Raw genomic sequence first — 17,995 nt, 5'->3', positions numbered from 1 at the left:
GCTAGCTCAAGAGTGCTTTGACATCCTGCTGGTGGGTAGCATGTAAGCTGGCCTGGTAAGCAGTGACTAGATCTTGTTCATTACCTTGTACCTTACAAGGCTAAGAACCACTGGATTTCCGTGATTTCATAATGACTGAAAGTTGTCCATGCATTGAACTATGTACGAGTGTTTTGAGTTTCATAGGAGATTAAAGTGACCTCTTGTTAATGTTGATGTGTTAATAACCTGGTTCTTTTTTAAAAAAAGTATGATACTAATTTTTTATATTTTAAGGGAATGTAATTAGTTATTTTTGTTTCAGGTTTTTATTCATAATCCTCATACACGGAACCAGCATGTCAGTGCATCCAGGGTCTTCCAGAGCCCCCTGGAATCTGATGTTTCTCTTCTCAACATTAACCAGGCAGTCAGCTGTCTGACTGCAGGCGTATTGAACCCTGAGCTTGGCTATGATGCCCTTTTAGTGGGGACACAGACTAATCTTTTGGCTTATGATGTCTACAATAATTCAGATTTGTTCTACAGAGAGGCAAGTATAACCTTTATAACCATAAAATTGTCATTACTCATTAATGTCCATTTTTTATGCTTGGAAGAGATCAGATCGTTTATTTTGGTCTGTTTATTGTATGACTGTTATAGTATAGATAAACAACATGGAGATTTTGCTGTTAACATCTGCTTTATATACTCGGAACTTATTTATTTGGTTATGGTTGCTAATCACTTGGTGACACTCGAGCTTATCTCTTTGAGGTATATCTGTGATACTGCCATCTGTCAAGATCTCCTGTTGAGAATTCAGCCAAGAGCTGGGAAGCCAATAGATAGGTCTCCTGGTGGACTTGCATTCAAGTTTAGTGCAATAGTTTGTAGAAGCCCTTACTGTAGCCTGCCACCTACAGGCTGCTGCAACTTTAATACCCAAGCAATTCATATTTGTTACAGAAAAGATAAGGAAGTAAGAAGTAAAAGAAATTCCACCTATTTTTTCATCTAGAAAGAACACTTAACTGTTGAATTTTTGAATCCAGATTTTTTACCAAGCATATATGAATACATTTTGTAGTAAAATAGGGTCATATATACATGTAGCCTTTTACTTGTTTTTACCCTATAGCAGCTTTATTAAGATATGATTCACATGTACAACTAACCTACTTAAAGTATACAGTTCAGTGGTTTTTAGTGTAGCCAGAGAACTGTACAACCATCACCATCGTCAATTTTCAACATTTTTATTACCCCCCAAAAAACCCATACCCATTAGTATCACTCCCCATTTTTCTTTAACCTCCTAACCTTAGGCAACCAGTTATCTACTTTCTGTCTCTAGAAGTTTGCATATTCTAGACATTTCATAAATAATGGAATTATATAATATGTAATCATTTGTGACTGCCTTCTTTTTCTTAGCATAATATTTTCAAGGTTGATCCATGTTGTAGCATGTGTCAGTAATTTATTTTTATGGCTGAATAATATTCCATTGTATGTATATACCACATTTTATTTATCCATTTATCAGTTAATGGACATTCCACTCCCTGGCTATTATGTGTGGCTCTTTCATTCAATAATATGTTGTGAACATCTTTATATGAAGTTACTACATACCCGTTATGTCATTCTTATTGGTTCTATAGTATTTCATTGTGTTAATGTAATTTGTTTAACCGTTCCATGTTGTTGAACATTTATGTTATTTCCATTGTTTTTGTATTACAGTTCATAGTGTAATAACTGTATCTCTTTGACCACTTCCCTGATTATTTCCTGAGGATAAGTTCCTGAAAATGCAGATGGTTTTCTTTCTTTTTGTTTTTGTTTTCTGAGACAGAGTCTTGCTCTGTCACCCAGGCTGGAGTGCAGTGGCATGATCATGGCTTACTGCAGCCTTGACCTCATGGGCTCAAGCAATTCTCCCACCTCAGCCTTCTGAGTAGCTGGGACTACAGGTGTGTACTACCACGCCCAGCTAATTGTTAATTTTTTAGAGAGATAGGGTCTCACTATGTTGGCCAGGCTGGTCTCAAACTCCTGGGCTAAAGCAGTCATCCTGCCTCAGCTTCCCAAAGTGTTATAATTATAGATGTGAGCCACTGCATTTGGCTGGTTTTCTTCTTTGTCTATTTTTTGTTGAGGTAAAATGTACATACATGAAAATGCACAGACCTTCTGTGTACAGTTCAATGAGTTTGGATCCCTATAACCAATACCCCAATAAAAATAGAGAACATTTTCATCACCTCAGAAAATATTGTTGTACCCCATTCCAGTCAATTTCTATCTCCCATAGACAATCACTGTTCTGACTTCTGTCAGCTTAGATTAGCTTTTCCTGTTGTTGAACTCCATACAAATAGTGTCTGGCTTCTTTCACTTAACGTAATACTTGCAAGAATTATCCATATTGTTGCATATAAAAGTAGTCTTTTGTTGTTGTTGCTAAGCAACAAAAATAGTATATTCCATTGTGTGAATATACTGTGGTTTGTTTATCCACTCTCTTGGTGATAGACAAGTGGATGGACATTTGGATTGTTTCAGTTTTTAACAACCATTTTTGTTTAAGACTTGTTTTTAATAAGACTTTTTTGTATAAGACTTTTTGTGGATATGTGTTTTAATTTATCTTGGGTAAATACCCAAGAGTGGAATTGCTGGGCTATATGGTTTATAAGAACTTTATGACACTGCCAAACTGTTTTTGCAAAGTGGTTGTATCACTTTATACTCCTGCCTGCAGTGTAGGAGAGTTCCAGTTGCTCCACATCCTTTGTCAACATTTGTTGTTGCCAGTCTTTAATTTTAGCCATTTTGGGAGGTGTGAAGTGATATCTTAGGTGTGGTTTCATTTTGCATTTCCCTGATAATCATTGATGCAGAGCACCTTTTCTTGTGCTTATTGTCCATTTATGTGTCTTCCGTGAAGTGTCTTAAGTCTTTTGCCTATTTTTTATTGGTAGTTTGTCTCTTTATTATTGATTTGTAGACATTTCTTGGATATACTGGATACAAACTCTTTGTCAGATTTATATATAATAAATATTTTCTCCCAGCCTGTGGCTTCTTCCACTAGGCATGTGTCTTTTGATGAGCAAAAGTTTTGCATTTTTGTGAAGTCCAGCTGATCACATTTTTTTCTTTAGTGGTTAGGACTTTTTCTGCCCTTTGCGCATTTCAAGGTCACGTCGTTTTTGTTCAGAAGTGAAATCGAGTTTAGGACTGTATTAGTCAGGGTTCTCCAGAGAAACAGAACCAATAGGACATGTACATATTAGAGGGGGAAATATTTATTTTCAGGAATTGGCTTATGCAGTTGTGGAGCCTGGCAAGTCAAAAATCTGCATGGTGGGCCAGCAGGCTGGAGATCTAGGAGAGAATTGATGTTGAAGCTCAAGTACAAAGGCTGTCTGCTGGTAGAATCCCTTCTTCCTTGGGGGAGGTCAGTGTTTTTTCTATTAAGTCCTTCAATACTTGATAGAAAGTTCTTAATAGAAAGTATTGAAGGACTTAATAGTAAAGTAGATTATTATGCATATGTGCGTGGGCCAGTTAATGTGTGAGGCCCACCCACATTATGGATAATAATCTGTTTTACTCAAAATCTGCTCAATTTACTCAAAATTTGGCCCAATTAATGTGTGGGCCAAATAATGTGTGAGGTCCACCCACATGATGGATTATAATCTGCTTTACTCAAAATCTACTGATTTAAATGTTAATGTCATCTGAAAAATACCCTGACAGCAGCTCTAGAATAATGTTTGACCAAGTATCTGAGTACCATGGCCTAGCCAAGTTGACACATAAATTAACATTACAAGGACTCAGCTTTACGATTGCCTAGTCAAAGACTTTTTTAAAAATGAGATTTTCGATAGGCATTGGTAAATTGCTCCCTAAAAAGACTACCATTTTCCACACCCCCCTCAATAATGATCGTGCCTGTTTCATTACACCCTAACTAGTAGTGGATATTATTGTTCTTTTTCATTGCTAATCCAAAAACTGAAAAATGATATATTGTGAGAAAGAACATTTTTCATGTTTGTTGAGTGTATTTCATCTCTAATATGTCCTATTTATTTTTTTGGTTGGGGTGTTTACCATTTTTGTATTTATTTGCCTTTTATTAACCTTTTTTTGTATTAACTTTTTGTCTTATATATTGCAAGGGTTTTTTGCCACTTCATTGTTTACCTTTTAACTTTATTATTTCTTTGGCCATTTAACAGTTTTAATTTCTTATGAAATCTTTTCTTTCCTATGTAGCCAATCTTTATAGTTTTCCCACTTAAAGATTATATAAGTAACGATTATTTTCCTGTACCATAAACAGTGTTTACAAAGATGTCCTTGAGTCTTTCAAAAATAAATTAACTTATAAAATTTATTCAAGAAGTCTAAGATATTTATTTTAGATGGTGGGACCATGGGTTTTTTTTATTCTTTGTACTTTTTAGTACAAAGAATAGTAAAGTTAAAAAGAGTAGTAAATAAGTAGATTACAAGTATTAAAGAGATTTCCATCCAAAATGGTTAAAATAAATTACAAAGTTTGGGTGCTTAAAGGCATAAGTCTTGATTCTCTGGAGAATTTGCCCTCTGGAACTTGTGGTCCAGAGAGCTCCCAGAGTATCATAGCAGCATTTTGTAGTGGCTTAGTGTGAAAGCCAAGGCTCTGATTTACCCTGTATCTGTGCTCACCCTTGCAGAAGCCACAGGGTTAGGTCTCAGTGGACAGCCCTGGCTGGCTGCCCTCTCAGGAGACCATCTGGCTTCTCACAAATCATGACAGAGGAATTTGGGTGTCTGAATAAAAATATGGATATAACTTACCTTCAGTGTGCCTGCATATTATCGTGTCTAAGATAATGTGTCCTTTTACTTTTCTTAGGTAGCAGATGGGGCAAATGCAATTGTGCTGGGGACATTGGGAGACATTTCTTCCCCTCTTGCGATTATTGGTGGCAATTGTGCTCTGCAAGGTTTCAATCATGAAGGAAGTGATCTCTTTTGGACGGTATGAAGAAGAAAACATTCTTTTTGGTACCCTTAAGCATTTTTACTTTTAATGTTCTTTTTTAACCACCAACTCTACTGAGTAATAATATTTATAGTTCTGTGCATTAAAAAAGGATATGAATAATTCGAATAGCATTCATTCGTGTTTTGTGTAATCCTCTCCTTCATGTAGCTAATATATTTGGAGTAAATGGAGAAACGATGGCATGCTAATGGTTTGGGGTTTTATTTTCAGGTTACTGGAGACAATGTTAATTCCTTGGCCTTGTGTGACTTTGATGGTGATGGAAAGAAAGAGGTATGTGGGGGAGGAGATACCTCTCTTGTGTGTTCAGCCAAATGAATTTTGCCATGACAGTGACATTAGTGTTGACAGAAGTGTAAGCTTCTCCTGGCTGATTTTGGTGCTCTGTTGCCTAAATGCTCAGCCAGTTGGCCTCATTCGTCTTTCTCTTCTCTTTTGAACAATAAATCACTTGTGCTTGTGTAATAAATACAAAGATCAAAGCCGTGGTGTTTCAGAGACACAGGAGAGGGCAGAGAGGGTAGAAGAGTTGGGATTTCAGTCATATTCACGGTCTTGTGAATTGCTCCTGATGCTTTGAAACCATATTAGTGTATAGTTTTCAATTTTGGCCAACTGTTTTGAGGAATCTAAATGTTTTAGAGATTGGCTTTTAGCCTTTGAAATTATTCTTATGGTTACCCTAGAAATTAGCTTCTTGAGCAGTTAGTAGGTGTGACATGCTGTGTTGGGCACCGACTTGCCCCTCTCTTGTCCATGGACACTGGACTCTGGTGTTTGAACAGGGCTTCCATCTGTAGGCAGAGAAAGTTGCTGATCCAGGGAGCCTTTTCAGGTACTCAGGGAAATAACATATTCTGGCAAGATGTGCAGCTCCCATGGCAGGATAAAAGCTGCAGTAGCCCCTGTTTCTTCATTGATTGAATCTGCTGATCCTCCCATTAGAGGGAGCATTTCTGAGCATCAAACGATTATGAGGTTGTCAATCTTGGGTGGCAGAAGCAGCATGCAAAGTACTGTGCAATTTTTTGTTTTGTTTACAGAAATTTTGTTGTTTGCACTTACTCACCTGAACACGTATGATATTTCCCCTTCAGCTTCTTGTTGGGTCTGAGGATTTTGATATCCGAGTTTTTAAGGAAGATGAGATTGTGGCAGAAATGACAGAAACAGAGGTAAGAAGCTCCACCTCGAACTACGGTAACCTTGAGCAAGATAGATCAGTACTGTCAGATGAAACATCAAGTGAGAGTGCTGGGGCATCTCCAAATCCAGGTGGTTTTAGGATAAAAACTTGGGGAGGGGGTCAGACAGAGCTGTATGTTATGGAAAGAAAAGCAATAAAAATCCTAATTAAGATATATTTTGAAAAGACTGATTAAATAGAGAAAAATTATTGCATATAGTTGAATACATAAAGGCATTTCTTTTAATGAGTTAATACATGCAAATAATAATGGCAATCATTTATTATGTACCTATCGTATGCCAGGTAGTGCTCTAAGTACTTTATATGAAGTAACATATTGAATCCTTACAACAACCCTAATAGGAAGATAAATTATTATTATTTCCATAGATGAGGAAAATGGTGTTCTGGTTTTTTGTTTGTTTGTTTGTTTGTTTGTTTTGAGGCAGAGTTTTACTCCATCACCCAGGCTGGAGTGCGGTGGTGCGATCTCGGCTTACTGCAAGCTCCACCTCCGAAGTTCAAGTGATTCGCATGCCTCAGCCTCCTGAGTAGCTGGGACTACAGGCACGCACCACCACACCTGGGTAATTTTTGTGTTTTTAGTAGAGACGGGGTTTCACCATGTTGGCCAGGCTGGTGTTGAACTCCAGACCTCAAGTGATCCGCCCACCTTGGCCTCCCAAAGTGTTGGGATTACAGGGGTGACCCACCACGCCTGTATTTTTTGTTAAGTTACTTGTACGTAGTCTTGGCTATGAAATGGCATGGTCAGCATTTGAACCTTTATGCCCCTTCCTCGTCATCATGTGTATTCAGTAGGGCTGAAGTGCGTAAATGAGATGTTTATATTTTTTTCTTCCTGCATATTCAGTACTTCTTTGGCACATTTCTGTAGGTAAACTTAAAAATTATAGAACTTGTGATAAGAATCACTCATGTAACTGAACCTGAGATATTTCTTAATATCTCAGGTTGTTTAGGCCTGATGTTTAGGCCTGGTGCAGTGGCTCATGCCTGTAATCCCAGTGCTTTGGGAGGCCAAGGTGGGAGGATCACTTGAGGCCAGGAGTTTGAGACCTGCCTGGGCAACATAACAAGACTCCATCTCTACAAAAAATATAAAAAAATTAGCCAGAAGGTGATGGCACACGTCTGTAGTCCCAGCTGCTTGGGAGACTGAGGCAGGAGGATCCCTTGAGCCCAGGAGCTTGAGGCTACAGTGAGCTATGATCACGCCACTGCATTCCACCCAGGGCAACAGAACAAGACTCTGTCTCAAAAATAAAATTTTTAAAAAGTAACAGTGTTAAGAGTTAGGAAAATAAAGACAAAAATAAAGCAAAAAGCAGTATCTAAAGATTACCTGTATCCTTTATGGTTTTGACATTCTTAGGATATTTATTTGCTGCTAGTTTTCCAGAATTGGGCAAGACTCAAACAGAAAAAAATAAGATATTCTTAATTAAGGAATAAGAGGATAAAGGAGCAATAGCTTGTGAACGTTGTAAGTGGACAGAAAGAAACCAGTAAAAGAGAGTCTTAGAGATCAGAATGGTGGGATTCTGCAAAATTTAGTTATGTGGTATTTAGGAGTCTGTATCAGAAAAGCTCGAGGGCACTAGTCTCAAAACTGACCTTGGCCACTTGTCTTTAAATTACTTGCTTCATGTCACTCATAAAAGCTGTCTAAGAAGGTCAGATTTCTTTTCTCCTAACTATAAAAGGAGATGAAAAGCAAAACCTACACATTGATATACAGTGCTACCAATGATTTTTAACTAAGTTATCCTATAGCAAGAGTCATCAGTTTTTATTTAGTCCTACTGTACTTTTCATATATTCACAGTTATCATGATGTAAGATGATAGTTGTGGACAGAGAAGAAATGAAGAGGAGAAATGGGTGCCAAAAGGAGCAGTCTGAGGATGTGTGTTTATACAAGGAGTCTGTTTTTTATTTTATTATTTTTTTGAGATGGAGTTTCGCTCTTGTCGCCCAGGCTGGAGTGCAGTGGCGTGATCTTGGCTCACTGCAACCTCCGCCTCCCAGGTTCAAGTGATTCTCCTGCCTCAGCCTCCTGAGTAGCTGGGATTACAGGCACCCGCCACCACGCCCAGCTAGTTTTTGTATTTTTAGTAGAGATGGGGTTTCGTCATGTTGGCCAGACTGGTCTTGAACTCCTGACCTCAGGTGATCCACCCGCCTCAGCCTCCCAAAGTGTTGGGATTACAGGCATGAGCCACCATGCCTGGCCCGGGAGTCTGTTTTGTGTGTATGTGCTTATATGTGCTTTCTGAAGAGAGGGCCCGGAGCCTTCATTACATTCTTAAAGGGGTTTGCAACCTCCCCCACCACCAGAAAAAACAACTTGAGAATCCCTGGCTGATAGATGCTGTGTCCCGAATTCTCATATCCCTTTCATTCTAATTTGTGGTAAATCTTTTCTCCTTTGATGGGAATCATTCAGATTTTGTTGGGTTTTTATTGCTTGTTAATATTAGATTTGAGGAGACTGAATTCTTTGAAACATCTCTTTCCTAAATCCTAGAAAAGAGGACAAGAACCTGGAATAGAGTTAGGGATTTGAGGGGACTTGTTGATCTTCTAGTCCACAAAAGGAAGAAACTGGTGAACTAAGGAAGCAGTAAAAGAGCTGAGGAATCTGGGGCTAAATTTATGAAAATATGGACTTCATAACATTGTTCATTTGCAGGGCCATTTTCCTGTTCTCTTTGTTAGGTTTTGCTCCTAGTTCAAATATCATTTCCCAGATCAGCAAAATCATGATTCATTTGGCAGTTGAACAGTATGAAGTATTGTCAGAAGGATGCCTTGAGCTAAATAATTCTGGAATCCTACACAGCACTTTGTATTCATAGTTAAGTGAAGTGGGTGGTTTTGTAGAAAAGCTGTAGGTGTAAAGGAAATTATATAACTATTCTCTGCTTTATACAATTTATTTCTTAATATCTCTTGTATTAGGAACAGAATTAGAAAGTAGATCTGCAGGATCATGGATATCGTTAAGCTTTGGTTTTAACTTTAAAGCAAAGTTTTGTTCAGTACCTAAAATTTTATCCTTTTAAGGATGTCAAATCCTTGAACAGTCCTATAAATATTTCTGTATCATATATGCATTCTGTATATTGTTATATACTACACAAATCCATGTGCCTGGGTTTTTACTTTTCAAAGGATTATGTGTTCTTTCTTTTACCTCTAGCAAACAAATTATGTCATAGAAAGAAAAGTGTATACATGAAGTAAGATATTCAATTGTGGATTGTTATAAGTCTTTTAAAAATTGAGACTGTAGGATGTTATAAGTTAAGTAATAATCATTAAAGCCTCTTGGGTGAACATATATAATATCTATTGTATATGCATATTCTCGATCTTGTGTAGTTAGCTTATGTTTTCCTTAGTCCTTCAGTTTTCATGTGTTTTTTAAAAATAATTTTCTGAAACTTGCCACATAAGGTTGCTCTAAAACACCAAACCCTGTGAGTTTATTTAAATCTGATTATACAACTCTGAAGTAGATGACATGTATCGTAGAGAAGAGGAATACATTCCCCACTAATGGATTGGAAGCGCTTTTAAATCTAATTTTAACATAGTTGTAACAAGGAGTGTGAAGTCTTATAAAGCCGTACTTGACAGTAAACTGAGTCTTAATGAAAAGATGTTGTGTTTTTGTGGATTGTTTTGCAGATAGTCACCTCTCTTTGTCCCATGTATGGCAGTCGATTTGGTTATGCCCTTTCCAATGGCACAGTTGGAGTTTATGACAAAACATCCCGATACTGGAGAATTAAAGTTAGTATAATTTAGCCTTTGATATTCAGGCACTTGATAATTATTGTGAGACTTCTGTGCTAATTATTAAAATTCTTTTTCAGTCGAAAAATCATGCTATGAGCATTCATGCTTTTGACCTTAATTCTGATGGAGTGAATGAACTGATAACTGGTTGGTCCAATGGGAAGGTAAGTTTGAATAGCAAAGTTCAGGTATAATTCAGAGTAGTAATTGTCCAAGGTGTATTGGCTGTAGGACTTAGAACAGTAACATTGGGATGTAAACTTCAGTTCGTTCCTTGGCAATGTTTTTACATTTAACTTAATAATCTTGACACATTCTTCCTGCTATCATTGTCAAGAGCTGCACAGTGAGAGAGTGTAAGTCTTACAAGCGGTGTTTGTGGGAAATCTTCGGGGAGATTCTGTCTAAATCTCTTATTTGAAGTGCTGAGAATCCATCAGCCAGATTGATTCTAGGTAGTACAACAGTAAAAAAAGAGTTTTAAGGAATTGTTTGAATAGCTCTTTTCCAATACATCTTCAAAACTGCCTGAAAACTTAGCACTAATGGGAAGAATCATGTTAGCATATTGTTTTCTGAGCTATAACTTTAAAATAAAATCCTTTTGCTTGCTTTCCTTTTTTAACTTCAAATCAGAATTCTTTACAGTCTTTTGGCAAGTCAGGATTGTCTTCTTAGAAGCTGCCTAGGTAGCTGCCAGATCTCCATGGATACCATTTGCCCTCGCTTTCTTGTCTGTCAGTGTTGGATTGCCTGAAGGGGATCAGCAAATTCGTATCTTTTTTTCTTTGATTTATCTTTACTTTTCTCTAGCACCTTGTAAGCATTCCTTTGGTGTTACGTGAAGAATGGATTCTAAAAAGCTGTTATGTTGGTTTCTGCTTCTCCACTTAGTTTTGTCATTAGTATGGGTACTAAAAATTATAAGACTGTATAGTTGCTTATTAAGAAATATGAAAGTCTGTGAAATGGATGTCTTAGTTGGTTTGGGTTGCTGTAACAAAATACTATAGGGTGGGTGGCTTATAAACAACAGAAATTTATTTCTTATAGTTCTGGAGGCTGGGAAGCCCCCATCAAGGTGTTGGCAGTTTCAGTGTCTGGTGAGGGACCACTTCCTCATAGGAGCCTTACAGGGTGGAAGGGGCAAGGGATCTCTCTGGGCCTTCTTTTATAGGGCACTAATCCTGTTCATGGGGGCTCTGCCCTTATGACCTAATCACCTCTCACAAGCTCTACTTGCCAATACCATTCATTACCTTGGCTAATAGGATTCAGCATAGGAATTTGTGGGGGCAAAAACATTCAGATCATAGCAGTGGATCGTATTTTGAGGGAATATAAATTATTATGACTGACTTAAGAATTAGAAAACTACTAGACTTGAAAACTTGTCAGGTTACCTTGAAATATAATTCTTGACCTAGATGTTTTTATAGTTAAATGCTTTTGAAATTTTAAGGGATTTCTATTATGTAATCTGTTCCTGAGCATGAAAAAGATAAGAAAGTTATATAAGTGGAAAAACCGATTATCTACATTTAACAGAAATATACAAAAAGGAAATATACAGATCCAACTTGTGAATACAGGTGTGAAAATATTAAATAAGTGCTGCTAGACAATTAACTTTGTCTTTTGTATGTCATTTGATGAGTTGGAGGGCCATCCTTTCCTTTCAGGGTAAAACCTCCCAGTTGGATTAAGCAAAAGGTCAGAATATCCACAGAAATATTAATTTGTAGTCCTGCTTCTTAGTTAGCAAATGAGCCTTCTTATTTGCTAAATATTGTGGAAATGCAGTGGTGGAAGCCATTAGGTAGCTAGGCTTTAACTAGAAAGAAGCAAGTTCAGGTCAGTCTGAGTTAGAGGGCTACATTAATGTGCTTTGTTAAAAATGCAGGTCATTTGTTCTTTCACAGGCTTTAGCATTCATAATTTTCAGGCTTCCATGATGTTATTAATAGCATTAATACTTGACAGTGATATACTGTAGACAAGGGGTAGGCTGTAACCTAAATTACTTTATGTTTTGGTTGCAAAGTTTTGCCCAGAAGATTGTTTATGAAAAGACAAAACTAGTGAGTAGCATTGGTCATCAAAATGATTGCTGTGCTAGATTTTCTGTAGCTAGCCTTTTGTTGATAATACCTGTGTCCTTGCCTGGAACATAATCATCTTTTTTTTTTTTTTTTTGAGACTGGAGTCTCGCTTTGTCACCCAGGCTGGAGTGCAGTGGCGCAATCTTGGCTCACTGCAACCTCTGCCTCCCGGGTTCAAGCGATTCTCCTGCCTCAGCCTCCCTAGTAGCTGGGACTACAGGTGCGTACCACCACACCCAGCTAATTTTTTGTATTTTTAGTACAGACAGGGTTTCACCATGTTAGCCAGAATGGTCTCGATTTCCTGACCTCGTGATCCGCCTGCCTCGGCCTCGCAAAGTGCTGGGATTACAGGCGTGAGCCACTGTGCCCGGCCTCATAATCTTCATTTTAAGTGATGGTCACTTATTATCACTTTTGAGATGCATTTGTTTCTGATCATTTATTTATTTATTTGTTCTCTCTCTTGGAAATGGGAGACTTAGAGGATAGGAGAGCTCTCTAAAGTATCTGAATAGTTTTTATGTGGAAGAGGAACTCTTAACAGGGTTGTTGTAAAAGGTTGCATGGTGGAAGACTGGGCTAACTCCGTAGTTTCTGAACTTCAGATTCAACATACTTTATACATTTATATATAATAAAGATACAATTTTTATATAGAGCTAACATTTATTACGTACTTCTGTGTGTCAGGCCCTGTTGATATATGTTAACTTCATTAGGCCTCAGTACCCAATGAGATATAGTACTGTTAATTTCTCCATGTTCTGGTTATTGATCCCCAGATGGAAAGACCAAGCACAGAATGGTTAAGAAACTTGCAAGATGCCGTGGATAGTATGTGGCAGAGCTAGATTCTGAAGCTGAGCGGTTTGGCCATTAAGCCCATGCCCTTTTGCACTGTGCTGCGTGTGCTATATGTACTGGCTCTTAGCAGACCCGTTTCTTCAAATGAAGCATGGTGTGAAGGCCAATATGAAAAACAGCTTTTATTTAAAAAGAAGGAAGCACAGCTGGTTGAGGCTCTTTAGGGTCCCTCTTGGCCCCAGCAGTCATAGGTATCTCCTGAGAAGTCGTAGGGCTTCATAGAATACTCTTGAAAACTGCTAGACTAAATGACCTTTAAAGCTGATTTTTATTTTTAAATTTTATGGTTTTTAAACATGTAGCATAAGCAACTTTTAAATTTGTATTTTATTTGTAGGTTGATGCTCGAAGTGACCGAACCGGGGAGGTCATCTTTAAGGACAATTTTTCTTCTGCAATTGCCGGTGTGGTAGAGGGAGATTACCGGATGGATGGCCACATACAGTTAATCTGCTGCTCAGTGGATGGGGAAAGTAAATTGGGATGAGAAAAATCCTTAAAAAGTCACATTTTCCATTTGATTGGGTCAAAATATCAGGAAATTTCACCTGAAGTATTTGTACCGAGATCCTGTAGTTCTAATAAATTCACCAAAGTTGGGGAGAACTTCGGTTTTTGTTTTTAAGAGCAGGTAATTGATGACCTAAAAGTATACCTGGTTATACTTGGGGTTTTTTCCTTCTGTTCAGTCCGGGGCTACCTGCCTGGCACGGCTGAGATGAGGGGGAACCTCATGGACACCAGTGCAGAGCAGGACCTGATCCGAGAGCTGAGTCAGAAGAAGCAGAATCTGTTGCTGGAACTCCGTAACTATGAGGAAAATGCCAAGGTAGGTGTAGGTCCTAATGTGACCAGGTAATGGAGGCTGAAATGTTGAGACTGACCGGGAGGATCAGCAAATATGGAAGAATGAGAGTGTCATTGCCAGGGTGTGGCCTTTTTGCCAGTGTCAGAATTGAGAGGGGATATATGCTTTCATCTTGAAATTTCATTTCCAGGTAGTTAAACTGTGGAAATGTTTTCCTGATTGTTTAAGGACATTTCCTGCAGCACTATTTATTTATAGCAGTGAAAACAGCTGGAAGCAACTTAGATGTTCGTCAGCAGTAGGGAGTATGTGCTAAGGAATATTAAGCAGCTCAAATAATGAATACTTGGACTGATATGGAAGGATATCTGTTGTCTTACTAAGTGACAAAAGGCAAGAACAATATAGAATGTCTTTTATCTTTTTCAAGAACATATTAAAAACTGACAACTGTAAAAACTGTGTGTGTGCATACAGCAAACTGGCTGAAATATTCCTTTAATTTGTCCTGTAATGCATTACTGTATTTGAATTTGATGTACCAAGGGAATTTGTTTGCTTACTTTAAAAGAACAATACTTCAAAAATGTTAAAGTCATGGTGGGATACAGTGGACCATACCCATAGAAAGAGGCAAGGGTATTTTCCCACAGGGCCAGATAGAGCAAGGGAGCACTAATGAGGTGAGTTCTCTGAATTCTAAAGAATCAGATTACTATAATAATAATAATATGCTGGAGGCGCTGTCTTTTGAAGCTGAATAGCAATATTATTTAAAATTGATATTAGTTCAGTGTTTTGGTGACTGAGTAGGAAATGGGTGGGGTGTTTTGCAGGCTGAATTGGCCAGTCCACTGAACGAGGCCGATGGGCATCGGGGCATAATCCCAGCCAATACCAGGCTCCACACCACGCTCTCAGTCAGCCTGGGGAATGAGACCCAAACTGCTCATACAGAATTACGCATTTCCACTTCTAATGGTAAGACAGTACTCACAGCTGGTATTTAGAGGCACCTGTGCTATCTTGGAGTCATTCTTTTTTTTTTTTTTTTTGAGACAGAGTCTTCCTCTGTCTTGGCTCACTGCAAGCTCTGCCTCCCGGGTTCATGCCATTCTCCTGCCTCAGCCTCCCAAGTAGCTGGGACTACAGGCACCCACCACCACGCCCAGCTAATTTTTTGTATTTTTAGTAGAGATAGGGTTTCACCGTGTTAGCCAAGATGGTCTCGACCTCCTGACCTCGTGATCCGCCCACCTCGGCTTCCCAAAGTTGGGGTTGTTCTTAAACTGTTTTTACTCTTCCCTGCAGACACCATCATCCGAGCAGTATTGATTTTTGCAGAGGGAATTTTTACAGGTGAAAGCCACGTGGTACATCCCAGCATTCACAACCTCTCCAGTTCCATCTGCATCCCTATTGTGCCTCCCAAAGATGTCCCTGTGGATCTGCACTTGAAGGCATTCGTGGGTTACAGAAGCAGGTGACCCTTTGCAAGTCACAGTTCATTTCAGGACAGCACTTAGAGGAGGGCAAGATGTATAAATTTTCCATATGCCCAGTGGATTCTTGGGGGCCTGAGAAACCATTTAATGGTTCTATCTACCCAAAGTTTCTCATGACCTTTTATTTCCTCAGTTTGAAACCTGTAAAAAGAAAATGGAAAAACTGATATGTAAGTTTAAGATGGTTCTTTTTTTTTTTTTTTTTGAGACAGATTCTAGCTTTGTCGCCCAGGCTGGAGTACAGTGGGGCAATCTCGGTTCACTGCAACCTCTACCTCCTGGGTTCAAGCAATTCTTCTGCCTCAGCCTCCTGAGTACTGGGACCACAGGTGCCCACCACCACGCCCAGCTAATTTTTGTATTTTTAGTAGAGACAGGAGTTCACCATGTTGGCCAGGCTGGTCTTGAACTCCTGACCTCAGGTGATCCACCCGCCTTGGCTTCCGAAAGTGCTGGGATTACAGGCATGAGCCACCACGCCCGGCTAAGATCATTATTTTATGTTTTTAGTCAGGTGATCTCATAATCACAAAATGTTTAATTGATGATTTGTCAATTTGTAGTTTGGGCCACTAAAACTACAAGAGTTAGGATGCACCTTTATATTACAGTCATACAGAACCTCAGCTAATGAAGAAAAACTGCTCTATTTGTGGAAGATAAGATACTTTTTACATCCCCTTTATGATATTTTAAACCTTTAGTGCATGCAGGTATATATGTAGACTCATGCTGTCTTTAAATCCCAAACCTAATATATTACTGTAGTACTTTAACCCTCAAGTGTTTTGGGGGTTCCTTCTTAAGTGAAACCCTTAAATATCAATTGATGACCCAGAAGTGGCTTTATTTTCTGGGCCTTGCATTTTGAAAGAACATTCTATACAAAACAATTCTCTTGTGTTTCATTGATTGGCCATAGCACCCAGTTTCATGTATTTGAATTGACAAGACAGCTCCCTCGATTCTCCATGTATGCGCTGACCAGCCTGGACCCTGCCAGTGAGCCAATCAGTTATGTTAACTTTACCATTGCAGAACGGGCACAGAGGGTGAGTATCTCGCTTTTCTCTTTCAATGCTTTTACACAATAGAATCCTTTAGATGTTATTTCATAGAAAGGGAAAATTACATTAATGTGTTATATTGGTAGCAGTAAATATGATATGAAAGAATTCTCTAACTTGGGGGTGGCTTGTAACCTGTAATAAAAATATTGCTAAAATACCTTCTCTCACTTTGAAAAAGCATCTGAGCAATCCTCAGTTATTGGTGCGTTCTTACCAGTGTTTAATTCCTCTCTTTCCGTTATGGTCTTAGTGTGGTTGTCCTAGTGTAGTATTTCAAGAGGAACCTGCAGCAAGATGAAAAGAGAGTGGGACTTGGAGCTAAGAACGTTTTTGGCTTTAAGTGCTACGACTCATTAAATTCTTAGTGATCTTGGGGAATTCCCCTCACCAGTGTGAGCCTCAGTTTTCTTATCTAATAAGTAAGGATAATCTTACCCACCTTATTGCGGGGGCCCGAGGATTACATGATTGGTGTAACAGTAGCACCTTGTACATTTGAAAGGACTAATACCAGTGGACTTTAACCTTGGCTGGGCTTTGGAATTCTTGGTGGGACTTTTTAATCATGTAGATTCTCAGGCCCCTGCCTGGCCTGTGGAACCACAGACTCTATAGGTGGGCCCTTCCAGAAGGCCTCATGGGTGGTTCTCATGTGGAACCTGTGTTGCAAGCCACTGCATGGTGTTACTGCTATTAACATTAAAACTTATATTTTCCTTATTGTGTGGATATATCTGTGGTGTTTGCCCATGTATACTTCATTTTACATTTCTTAAAGAATAGAATGGAATGGTTTTAAGCATGCTACATTGTCCAGGTTATACCCACAGAAGAGCTGTTGTGTAACAGAATCAGCATCATACCTGAATCATTTGTACATTGCATATAAGACTATGTCTAAGTAGAAGATGCTGTGAAATCATGTCTGCTGTGGGGCCAGGCATAATTATGAATGTTACTTAAGAGCATAGGTGAGGTGAGAAAAGGGAGTGTGACTAGTGTGTTAGTATTTTCTTGGTGTGGGATGAAGTATAATTCTTTTTTTTTTTTTTCTCAACAAAGCAGTAAAACTAGAAAGAAGGAGAACTCTTCCCTCAAGAATGGCTGTACCTTCATATCTAGAGGCACATTAAAAAAAAGAATGTCTGTACCTTAAAAATGGAGGTCATTTCATTGTGTTCATTTTCAAGGTTGTTGTATGGCTCGGTCAGAACTTTCTGTTACCAGAAGACACTCACATTCAGAATGCTCCATTTCAAGTGTGTTTCACATCTTTACGGAATGGTGGCCACCTGCATATAAAAATAAAACTTAGTGGAGAGGTAATGTTTAATATCATGGGGCATAGATTTCTTTTTTGAATTTATTTATTCAAACACTTAGACCATGGAATGAGAGGGGCATAGATTTCTCATGTGGTGTTTACCATTCAGTCCAAAGTGAGGTGGGGGACATCAATGTCAAGGTCATAAAACCACATGTTTTATTTTTTTCACATGGTTTAACTTAGTCTGTTAGTGTTACCGTTTTAGACACTGGGGTATAATCTGGAATAGATGTTTTCTGC

At 38.5% G+C, this 17,995-nt stretch overlaps 1 protein-coding gene across 2 annotated transcripts in view; it reads left to right on the top strand.

The window, feature by feature from the left end:
- Window positions 1-17,995, top strand: part of BBS2 (Bardet-Biedl syndrome 2) — a 36,857-nt gene that overhangs the window by 5,085 nt on the left and 13,777 nt on the right. The window contains exons 2-13 of one of the 2 annotated variants that reach the window (XM_055364291.2): window positions 305-536; window positions 4,911-5,032; window positions 5,270-5,332; window positions 6,157-6,234; window positions 9,966-10,070; window positions 10,154-10,240; window positions 13,383-13,518; window positions 13,735-13,874; window positions 14,690-14,834; window positions 15,165-15,336; window positions 16,281-16,410; window positions 17,619-17,750. In XM_055364291.2, coding sequence (XP_055220266.2) covers window positions 305-536; window positions 4,911-5,032; window positions 5,270-5,332; window positions 6,157-6,234; window positions 9,966-10,070; window positions 10,154-10,240; window positions 13,383-13,518; window positions 13,735-13,874; window positions 14,690-14,834; window positions 15,165-15,336; window positions 16,281-16,410; window positions 17,619-17,750 — 1,542 coding nt within the window. Of the gene's footprint in view, window positions 1-304; window positions 537-4,906; window positions 5,033-5,269; window positions 5,333-6,156; window positions 6,235-9,965; window positions 10,071-10,153; window positions 10,241-13,382; window positions 13,519-13,734; window positions 13,875-14,689; window positions 14,835-15,164; window positions 15,337-16,280; window positions 16,411-17,618; window positions 17,751-17,995 lie in introns of both variants that reach the window. The other variant, XM_004057670.5, reaches the window with a different exon arrangement.

The sequence above is a fragment of the Gorilla gorilla genome, chromosome 18 (assembly GCF_029281585.2).
Source record: "Gorilla gorilla gorilla isolate KB3781 chromosome 18, NHGRI_mGorGor1-v2.1_pri, whole genome shotgun sequence".
NCBI lineage: Eukaryota > Metazoa > Chordata > Mammalia > Primates > Hominidae > Gorilla > Gorilla gorilla.
The sequence above is the reverse complement of the archived record's forward strand: the minus strand, read 5'-3'. Positions and strand labels throughout refer to the sequence as shown.